The sequence below is a fragment of the Salmo trutta genome, unplaced genomic scaffold, assembly GCF_901001165.1.
Source record: "Salmo trutta unplaced genomic scaffold, fSalTru1.1, whole genome shotgun sequence".
NCBI lineage: Eukaryota > Metazoa > Chordata > Actinopteri > Salmoniformes > Salmonidae > Salmo > Salmo trutta.
Genome location: NW_021822752.1, coordinates 122384 through 133464, shown reverse-complemented (window position 1 = coordinate 133464; position 11081 = coordinate 122384). Strand labels below are relative to the sequence as shown.

Genomic DNA, 11081 nt, shown 5'->3' with positions numbered 1-11081 from the left:
AGATATCAACTGAAAAGTAGAATTCCTGTGACTAGAAGTCAAGTGGTAGAATGTGTCTGAGTCTGACCAGCTCCCTCCTCAGTAATACCATCGATGCTTCCTCCGCTCTCAATACTTTCCAATCTGCTTCAACTCCTAGAGCCTCCCATCCTGACTTTCTGACGTTTTAAATGACCTTGTTCACTTGTATGGGAGGTGTACTGTAATTCAGCTTTTTAGCTGCCAAGTAGAGCCTACATGTAACAATAATAATGAACCAGTACTGTTACTACTAACTGGATCCACCTCATCCACTAGGTGGTGGTGTTGACTAAGCCAATAGAGGTAACTATACTTTTAACTGTTTCCCCTTTTATCTGTGGTAATAGTGTCTCGCTGTTATTGTAATATGAATGTATCCACTCTCAAATCCCCATATATTACATGGTCATTGACTTCTAATGGTTTCTAGTTATTGCTAAATATTGTCAGATAAAAATGCCCATGAAGATATTGTAACCTTTCATTGAGAAAGTGAGGCCAGTTTCAAAACTTCATTTTTAAGCTTTATTAGTAAACCCAAAACTCCGAAGTATTACAAAAGTTATATGTATAAGCAGTGGTGGAAAAAGTACTTTATTGTCATATTTGAGTAAAAGTTGAAATATCTTAATAGAAAATGATTCAAGTAAAAGTGAAAGTCACCCAGTAAAATACTAATTGAGTAAAAGTCTAAAAGTACTTGGTTTTAAATATACTTCAGTATCAAAAGTAAATGTAATTGATAAAATATACTTAAGTATCAAAAGTAAAAGTATCAATAATTTCAAATTCCTTATATTAAGCAAAACAGGTGGCACCATTTTTTTGTAAACTCAGTCATCGTTTACAAAGGAAGCATGTGTGTTTAGTGAGTCCGCCAGATCAGAAGCAGTAAGATGACCAGGGATGTTCTCTTGATAGGTGTGTGAATTGATCAATTTTCCTATCCTGCGAAGCATTCAAAATGTGACGAGTATTTTTGGTTGTCAGGTAAAATGTATGGAGTAGAAAGTACATTATGTTCTTTAGGAATATAGTGAAGTAAAACTAGTCAAAAATATAAATAGTAAAGTACAGATACCCCAAAAACCTACTTAAGTATTACTTTAAAGTATTTTTACTTAAGAACTTTACATCCATCCTATACAGAGGCTGCTCTCCAAATGGTTACAAATGGCACCCTATTCCCTATGTAGTGCACTACTTTAGACCAGGGCACATATGGCTCTGGTCAAAACTAGTGCACTATATAGGGGATAGGGTGCCATATTGGCCCTGGCCAAAAGTAGTGCACTACATAGGGAATAGGGTGCCATTTGCGACGCATCCAGAGTGTTGCTGCAGTAAAGTATTTAGTTGGTACTGTAACAGCAATGTAAAAAGCCTCAGTGATACACAGAAACACACATACACAGATGTCGGATCTTAAATTGATCACTCTTTTGTTGCTGAGAATTTACCTGCACCACAGGAAATGCAGATGAGCTTTGTGATGTACATAAGTTCACTGAAAGCCCCACCCTAAAACACAAGATTATATGAACAGTATTGCACTTTTCATGTAGCCTACTTTTGTCCAGCTTATAGCCTAACCACCGATCCAGCAATATTATGGATTAAACATTTCAATCCTGTTACTACAGGATTATTTTGCTATGACAATATAGCTCAAATTACGATCCTACATCTGTAGCCTACACACACACATTATACACACACACATACCACACATGTTTACAGTAATAGCAAACACAACATTCTTAACGCTGAAATCCGCACCAGGGGAAACAGCGCCACTGTTCAACCCAGCACATTTGTTCATGTTTTTGTTATTGTTTTTGTTATTGTTTTGTTGAGGAGCATCAACAACAACAACATTTTTGCAGTACATACTCTGCTGTTATATTGTATGTACAATGATGTACAACGGTGTCCAAGGAGAAAAACTGTGTTCATTGTTGTTGTAATATCGAAAAAGGATGAGGCAGTTTCACAATGACGGATTCCAGGGTTAAAGGGATACTGCGAGATTCTGGCATTTACAATATCATTTTTACTTCTCTGCGTGCAGTATGAAGGAAGTTAGCGCTAGTTTCGCGCAATGACAGGAAGTCCACAGGTACGGTAGCATTGAAGGCTAGTTTACAGAGTTTTACATTAAGGTCGTTCAAGAACATAAAAAGTGGTTCCAACTACTTGGTTTGTTCAAAATATTTCAAGACAATTTGTGAGGAACAAACTACTTCATAAAAATGTATCTTGTATCCTATAGCATATATGTAGGAACTTACTTTAAAATGTTACTGTAACAATAATATAAACTCTTGATAGTCTTTAGAAAAGCAGCAGGCACTCCTTACACATTTATAACATATAGACACCATCATCAAACCTGCAGTCAGAGACATAATAACAATTAGGCAGCATCCTAAATGGAACCCTATTCCCTATATGGTACACTTATTTTGACCAGGACCGGGGTCCATATAGGGAATAGGGTGCCATTTGGGACTCATATTTACACTATGCAGAACTGTAATGTAGTCACTGAGAGATCACTGGGATGGGTGACTTGTTGGCACCAATTCCATCCCTGTTGAACAAAATACACCACAGTTTGAGTTTTTACATTTGTGCATTTTGGTTATTAGCATTGATTGACTAAGAAGCAGTTAATAACATATTATTCATTTATATTGTTGGTCTTGAAAAGTGACAGCAGCACAATCATGGGGGATAGATACTGCAGAGAGTTATTCCTCTAACCTTGCGGTTATGGTATCTCACAGGTAGCCTAGCGGTTATGGTATCTCACAGGTAGCCTAGCGGTTATGGTATCTCACAGGTAGCCTAGCGGTTATGGTATCTCACAGGTAGCCTAGCGGTTATGGTATCTCACAGGTAGCCTAGCGGTTATGGTATCTCACAGGTAGCCTAGCGATTATGGTATATCACAGGTAGCCTAGCGGTTATGGTATCTCACAGGTAGCCTAGCGGTTATGGTATCTCACAGGTAGCCTAGCGGTTATGGTATCTCACAGGTAGCCTTGCGGTTATGGTATCTCACAGGTAGCCTAGCGATTATGGTATCTCACAGGTAGCCTAGCGGTTATGGTATCTCACAGGTAGCCTAGCGGTTATGGTATCTCACAGGTAGCCTAGCGATTATGGTATCTCACAGGTAGCCTAGCGGTTATGGTATTTCACAGGTAGCCTAGCGGTTATGGTATCTCACAGGTAGCCTAGCGGTTATGGTATTTCACAGGTAGCCTAGCGGTTATGGTATCTCACAGGTAGCCTAGCGGTTATGGTATCTCACAGGTAGCCTAGCGGTTATGGTATCTCACAGATAGCCTAGCGGTTATGGTATTTCACAGGTAGCCTAGCGGTTTTGGTATCTCACAGGTAGCCTAGCGGTTATGGTATCTCACAGGTAGCCTAGCGGTTATGGTATCTCACAGGTAGCCTAGCGGTTATGGTATCTCACAGGTAGCCTAGCGGTTATGGTATCTCACAGATAGCCTAGCGGTTATGGTATTTCACAGGTAGCCTAGCGGTTTTGGTATCTCACAGGTAGCCTAGCGGTTATGGTATCTCACAGGTAGCCTAGCGGTTATGGTATCTCACAGGTAGCCTAGCGGTTATGGTATCTCACAGGTAGCCTAGCGGTTATGGTATCTCACAGGTAGCCTAGCGATTATGGTATATCACAGGTAGCCTAGCGGTTATGGTATCTCACAGGTAGCCTAGCGGTTATGGTATCTCACAGGTAGCCTAGCGGTTATGGTATCTCACAGGTAGCCTTGCGGTTATGGTATCTCACAGGTAGCCTAGCGGTTATGGTATCTCACAGGTAGCCTAGCGATTATGGTATATCACAGGTAGCCTAGCGGTTATGGTATCTCACAGGTAGCCTAGCGGTTATGGTATCTCACAGGTAGCCTAGCGGTTATGGTATCTCACAGGTAGCCTTGCGGTTATGGTATCTCACAGGTAGCCTAGCGATTATGGTATCTCACAGGTAGCCTAGCGGTTATGGTATCTCACAGGTAGCCTAGCGGTTATGGTATCTCACAGGTAGCCTAGCGATTATGGTATCTCACAGGTAGCCTAGCGGTTATGGTATTTCACAGGTAGCCTAGCGGTTATGGTATCTCACAGGTAGCCTAGCGGTTATGGTATTTCACAGGTAGCCTAGCGGTTATAGTATCTCACAGGTAGCCTAGCGGTTATGGTATCTCACAGGTAGCCTAGCGGTTATGGTATCTCACAGATAGCCTAGCGGTTATGGTATTTCACAGGTAGCCTAGCGGTTTTGGTATCTCACAGGTAGCCTAGCGGTTATGGTATCTCACAGGTAGCCTAGCGGTTATGGTATCTCACAGGTAGCCTAGCGGTTATGGTATCTCACAGGTAGCCTAGCGGTTATGGTATCTCACAGGTAGCCTAGCGGTTATGGTATCTCACAGATAGCCTAGCGGTTATGGTATTTCACAGGTAGCCTAGCGGTTATGGTATCTCACAGGTAGCCTAGCGGTTATGGTATCTCACAGGTAGCCTAGCGGTTATGGTATCTCACAGGTAGCCTAACGGTTATGGTATCTCACAGGTAGCCTAGCGGTTATGGTATCTCACAGGTAGCCTAGCGGTTATGGTATCTCACAGGTAGCCTAGCGGTTATGGTATCTCACAGGTAGCCTAGCGGTTATGGTATCTCACAGGTAGCCTAGCGGTTATGGTATCTCACAGGTAGCCTAGCGGTTATGGTATCTCACAGTATCCCTTGTTGAAAGCCGACAAGATGTGCACATGAGCAAGGCACTTAACCCTAATTTGCTCCAGGGGCGTTGTACTACTAAAGCTGACCCTGTAAAACAACACATTGCTGCTCCTATCCGGTGTATTTGACAATAAAACATCTTCTACTCACCACCACCACCAGTGGTCGTCCTCCTGTTGTAGTAAAGGAGACCAGCTGCAGCAAAGACCACCCCCAGCACCAGCCCAGACGCCCCGATGGCTATCTTATTTCTCCCAGACTCTGGCAGAGACATGTCTGGGATGAAACGTAGTGAGATGAATGTAGTTATAGTTACAGTTGTTTGAAAAACAACACACATCATTAATAACCCACACTTATCAGAGCTCTTTGCTCCCTTATTTCAATCTTTCCTTACTTCATTGCTTCCTTACTTCCTTATTCCCTCCCCTAAAACCATTTCCAGTAACACTCGGTTTGTTTTCTGACTTCCTTGTCCCATTATTCCTTGTTCCCTTACTTCCTCGTTCCTTTACTTCCTTGTCCCCTTACTTCCTTACCCCAGTGGAGGATCTTTGGTTCAGTGAAGCTGGCATGCTCCACCATGCAGGATATCTTCTCTCCAGGTGTGGGAGTGTACTCCAGGTAGGAGTGGATCTGGTAGTGCCAGTCGCCATTGGCTAGCTCCTCAGAGGAAGTCATGTTTGAGGTCACTTCCTGTCCATTCCTCAACCAGGTCACCCTGATCTGTTTGGGGTAGAACTTGTAGACGCTGCAAGTCAACATGGAGGGGTGTCTGTCACTGTGGGGCGTCATGGACCTCAGATGAACGGAGGGCTCCACTGAGAGGGGAAGATAATATCATAAAACAGTATTCTTTTGTTTTCTACTGCTTGCCGTTTTTTCAACGGACAGGTATGTGCATGTCCACTAAGGTCGTAACTCTATATACTGGTCAGTTCCCTTTCTAGCTTGGGTGTCAATGTGTTCCACCTATAAGCTTTAGTAAGTGTACTTTTAGACGGGGTCAATTGAGGTGGCTTGTGTTGTGTCAGACTGATACCCAAGCTAGTTCTCTATTATTCCCTCAAAACAAACTCAGTAAGACTCCACCCTGGGATGGTGTGAGTTAGATAAGAACAGCACAGAAAGGTTTCTTTCTGGTAGTTCCCTGACTTGTCAAACCCAAACGTGACTCATGTAATAATAATAATATTGTACAATTATGATGTGAAATCAATTTTCCCTGAAATATCTTTTGCAAATGTATTTTATTTTCACCACTGTTCTCCATAGAACTGCTTACCATTGCTGTTCAATCCAGCTTTGTAGGCGAGGGCACCATAATATTTGCAGAAGAAATGAAGTGAAGTTTGAAACGATGCCAGGACCACGGGATCTGCGTTAAATTGCTCAGCCTTATGTTTCCCAGTGGGTGTGTAACCAGTAAATCTATTGAGAGTGCTGTTGTATTCCATAACCTTCACCGTGTCTGAAATAGCTCTCCAGATGTACTCCACATCGTGTGGATCTTCCCCTCTGTAATAACAAAGGTCGAGGGTGGTGATAAAGTGTCCATCTGGTGAGAAAAAACATGAATGCATGAAAACCTTTATACTACCACTTATTAGTTATACGTTATTATACAATAATATGCAGTTCTCTTTTATTTGGCTAGAAATAATGACTCTTAATATACAGTATATATTTTTACTATTACTTTAAAAGGGGCAATCTGCAGTTGCTACATCGATTTATTTAGACTTAAATGATATATACCCATTGATTCTTGGAGAATATAACCTATAAATGCCTCACGAGCTCAGTTCAACAGTCGTACCCCATCAGAATCAGAAATATGAGCTTGTGTTACTACAATGTAAACTTTGTAAATGTAAACAAGCACTGTGCTCATGGGTTGCATGTGCGAGTACCGGCTGACTGTACAGAGATTGTGACAGCCGGTTAAATGGCGTCCCTTGAGAGGGCAAGAACAAGATGTATGTTCTGGAGTAGTGCAGTATTATCATAAGGAGACGTATACTTGGAATAGGGAGGAGGAGTGGAGGGAAAAACAGAGGCAGAGGAGGTCTAAGAGAGAGAGGAAGAGGGCGAGCTTGAGTTGGTTGAAAATGGCGGGAAAAAGGGAGAGGGTTTGTTAAAGAATGGTAGAAATGGTAGAATGGTAGAATGTATGAATGGTAGAATGGTAGAAGAATGGTAGAAAGTGTAAACAGAGTGAGCTGAACGCCGGATCGAAGACAGGAGGAGAAATGGAAGTGAATGAGGGTGAAGGAGGTGGTAGGTGTGGTGAAGTTCTCAGAGCCCCCAGCTTGCAACTAGGGTCAGGATAAAGATGCGTCTGTGACAATAGGAGTAAAGTTGCCTTTTGGCTGATCCATTTGTGGTTTCAGGGTGGGTGAAAACAGAGTTGGGTGCTGTGGAATCGGTGAGGGTAACCAGAAGTGGTCTGGTGATAATTGTTTGTGTTTCTGCTGGTCAGAGGGAGCGGGAAGTCCGTGTTAAATGAATGGGGACAAGAGATGTGAATTGTTTTGCTCTCAAGGAACGGGTGCCATTGAGAGGAGTGACTACAGGGGTAGCGGTAAAGGTGAAAGTTGAACCAACTGAAAGGGAAGATTCCCGGTATTTGTGATGCTCGTTTGGTGCGACGCAGACAGGGTGGCGTGAGTGGTGAAACAGAAGAGTCGTTGTCTGTCCTTTTGAGTTTTGATGTTGAGTCTTTGCCCAAAAAAGTGATGTTAGGATATACAGTACGAGACAAAAGTTTGGACACACCTACTCATTCAAGGGTTTTTCTTTATTTTTACTATTTTCTACATTGTGGAATAATCAGTCCCTCCTGGATTTCCCGATTCTGCGATCGCATAATTCAATGCAAAATCAACCAATCAGCGCATATTATGCGAGAGCTCGAAATGTTGACCAATCCCCGCAATTTTAGCGCATAAAAGGGTCCAATCAAAAGCGGGTTCGTAATTTTGACCAATTACTGCACTGTTACTGTGGAAAACGGCCCGATCCAACCACACGCCAACAAAGTTTTTCCCCCTGGCCTGTCAGAGTATTCACATGTGAAGATGTTGGGTGATTGTTGATGCCTAGAAGTCTATCTTATTTGCCAACAAAAATAACAGCTAACGACCGTGCAAAACAATTTCCAAAGTTTTTGGAAACTAGAGAAAGTTGACAATCAACAGTCACTTGGAATCAGCAAAGCGTATGAGAATGTCAGAACAGTTCCCACAGCAGCGGCAGATCACCATGACTGAAGTGGTACATTTACATTTATGTCATTTAGCAGACTATCCAGAGCGACTTACAAATTGGTAGCAGGGAAGACTGTGGTAAGCGCTGAAAGAATCAAGGTGAGTGGCGTTTTACTCAAACATTTACTCCTCTAACCTTGGGTTTAGTAGGGTGGTCGGCACTCTGCTCTCCCCAGTCTGTCTATGTTACTCCTCTAACCTTGGGTTTAGTAGGGTGGTCGGCACTCTGCTCTCCCCAGTCTGTCTATGTTACTCCTCTAACCTTGGGTTTAGTAGGGTGTTCGACACTCTGCTCTCCCCAGTCTGTCTATGTTACTCATCTAACCTTGGGTTTAGTAGGGTGTTCGACACTCTGCTCTCCCCAGTCTGTCTATGTTATTCCTCTAACCTTGGGTTTAGTAGGGTGTTCGACACTCTGCTCTCCCCAGTCTGTCTATGTTACTCCTCTAACCTTGGGTTTAGTAGGGTGTTCGACACTCTGCTCTCCCCAGTCTGTCTATGGAGAGCGCTGCTCAAAGCACTGAGTGCAATTTGTCAGCTTTACCATTTTAAACTCTGTAAAACTTAATACGGATCACGAAGGCACAATCATTCTGGATTTTTTAGAAATGGAATAGTACATATGAACCACAATACTCTATGTTTATGTTTTCTGTTCTTGATCTCCCTTACAACGCTTTCAGAAAAAAATCACAATCTCAAGTATTTTGAAGACAACTTATTAGAAAGAAATATCGATCCTCAAATTGAAAGCGATTGATCAGCTTTGAATCTATTTGTTGTTGTGAGAGTGTGTAGGAATGAGAGGTGCATCTCGTGTTGATAGAAAGCCCCAAGGCTGATGGAGAGGTGTGTGTGAGTGGATTATGACAGCTGTTTGTTCAGGAAAATAAACACAATTGAGCACTTTAGATGTTTCTAATTGTTTGTGTTTTATGTATTCTGTTTAAAATCGTCTTCAAACTGAGCACATATTACTTTTTATTGCTTTATGAAATTAACGTAGGAAAAAAACATTGCAAAATGTATCACAGAATTTCACAAAAGCTACTGCAAAATCAAGCATTTTTGGCTGCAGAAATCACACAAACATTTCGCGAAATCCAGGAGGGACTGAATAATAGTGAAGACATCAAAACTATGAAATAACACATATGGAATCATGTAGTAACTCCAAAAAAGTGTGAAACAAATCCAAATATATTTTATATTTGAGATTCTTTAAAGTAGCCACCCTTTGGCTTCATGACAGCTTTGCACACTCTTGGCATTCTCTCAACCAGCTTCCTGAGGAATGCTTTTCCAACAGTCTTGAAGGAGTTTCCACATATGCTGAGCCAAGGCCGTGGCCAAGGAGTCAACATTAGGGGGGAACAAATCTGCCGGGGGGTCTGTGGGTCTCCCCCAGAAACAAATCTACATTTTAAAACTAATTTCCTGTCATTCTAAAATGTAAAAAAATTCACTAACACATGGGATTAACTTTTTATTAATTTTTTACAATAATGTTTAATATTGTATTGTATTACATTGCTCTGTTTTTTCTTTTTCAGGGATTAATAAAGGGATTAATAAAGTACAACCATAATCATATAAACAGAAATCTATGCATTGTTATATGAAGACAAGTCCAGATATTGTGGCCAAGATTTAGCAAATTGTAGTTTTTATTTACAAGTAAACTTGTGTGGGCAGCAAGGGCGTTTGCTCTGCTCTGCCTTCCTCTCCTCTTGCCCTATCTTCTCCTCTCCAGCCCTCTCTCCTTCGGTTCTATATTCTCCTCTCCTCTCCAGTCATCTCCTCTCCCCTGCTCTCCAGTCATCTCTTCTCCTTCCTCTGCTCTCCTCTCATCTCCTTTCCTCTGCTGTCCTCTCATCTCCTCTCCAGTCAATGACATGTGTTTTGACTTGCCATTCTCCAAGCAAAGGATCTGAAGGCCTTTTTGCACTTATCGTTGACACCGATAAAAGACTGGCATATTCCTTCAAGGTCCAGTCTGTCCAGTTTCTCCTGGTGCACGTGGCTCATGGCCTCATAATTCAGCCTTGTTTGACTCAACGATGATCTAAGCTATGTCTTAAGCCTCCTCAGGGCACTAAAACTCCTCTCAGCCTCTACAGAGGCAGGGACGACCAGCAGAAGCCTTGCTAAAGCTTCCACCTGACTGAAGAGACCTCTCACCTCTGGCACCATTTCCTGGATAACGCTAGCAACATCTGAGCTCGTTTGATATGTGTTATTAGCTCTAAACATGGCCAGCTGCACCTGCAGTAGTTTTGAATTCAATTCAGAATACTCGTCTACCACCTTGTCCATGTCTCCGCATAGCAGCACATTTTCAAGCTGCTGCAGCTTGTAAAATCCAGCTTGATCAAACCTCTCTATGAATTGAGTATTCACTGTGTCCAAGGCGTTGTAGAATTGGGCTCTGTGCAAAGACTGGGCATCCGTCCTGCATGCTTGTTTTAACATGGTCCACAGCCTCCTACATGCCTGAAACGGTCGGTTTCCTAAGTTGCAGGGAGGAGTTCAGGCAATCCAAATCCCCCAATCGGGTCTTCAGCCATTACAAGGCCGAACTTGCCAGATTGATTAAAGCCCCCCCCCCCCCCATTCATGCACCAGACCCATTGAATCTCTTACTATTGGAGAGGCTACACAGGCAGCCTTCGTAACTAAGTTCACACAGTGTAGACCACAGTGACAATACATATCCAGCGGGTTGTTCTTTGCTTAAAATGGCTTGCACCCCGCAATCGTCCAGCCATGTTTGCGGCACCGTCATAGGTTTGTCCTGGAAGTTGAGACAGAGGAAGGCCTAGACGCATCATCACATCACATGCCATCTGGGCTATATTTTGCCCTGTCGTTGATGACACTTCGTAGAGTCCCAGGAATTCTTCCTTTGGCTGTAGATCTGGATCTAGAGTCAAACATATTGACTCTAGAACATATTGACTTACTATATTATTTTTCATTTGGCCTACATGTACAGTGCCTTCGGAAAGTAT

At 42.5% G+C, this 11081-nt stretch overlaps 1 protein-coding gene across 1 annotated transcript; it reads right to left on the bottom strand.

Annotated features, from left to right (window-relative positions):
• Nucleotides 1–1844: 1844 nt before the first annotated feature.
• On the bottom strand, nt 1845–6384 carry LOC115184166 (rano class II histocompatibility antigen, A beta chain-like). The gene is made up of 4 exons (XM_029745167.1): nt 6087–6384; nt 5341–5622; nt 4952–5077; nt 1845–2614 (listed from the first exon to the last, which is right to left on the bottom strand). Exons 1-4 carry the CDS (start codon nt 6382–6384, stop codon nt 2577–2579), a joined length of 744 nt encoding a protein of 247 aa, XP_029601027.1. The 3' UTR covers nt 1845–2576.
• Between the last annotated feature and the right edge of the window lie 4697 nt (nt 6385–11081).

Coding starts and splice junctions, on each gene's coding strand:
- LOC115184166 (XM_029745167.1), bottom strand. CDS start 6,384: ATGCATTCATGTTTTTTCTCACCAGATGGACACTTTATCACCACCCTC. Junction 5,078..5,340: donor ACCAAAGATCCTCCACTGGG/GTAAGGAAGTAA, acceptor GTTTCATCCCAG/ACATGTCTCTGCCAGAGTCT. Junction 2,615..4,951: donor GACGACCACTGGTGGTGGTG/GTGAGTAGAAGA, acceptor TTTGTTCAACAG/GGATGGAATTGGTGCCAACA.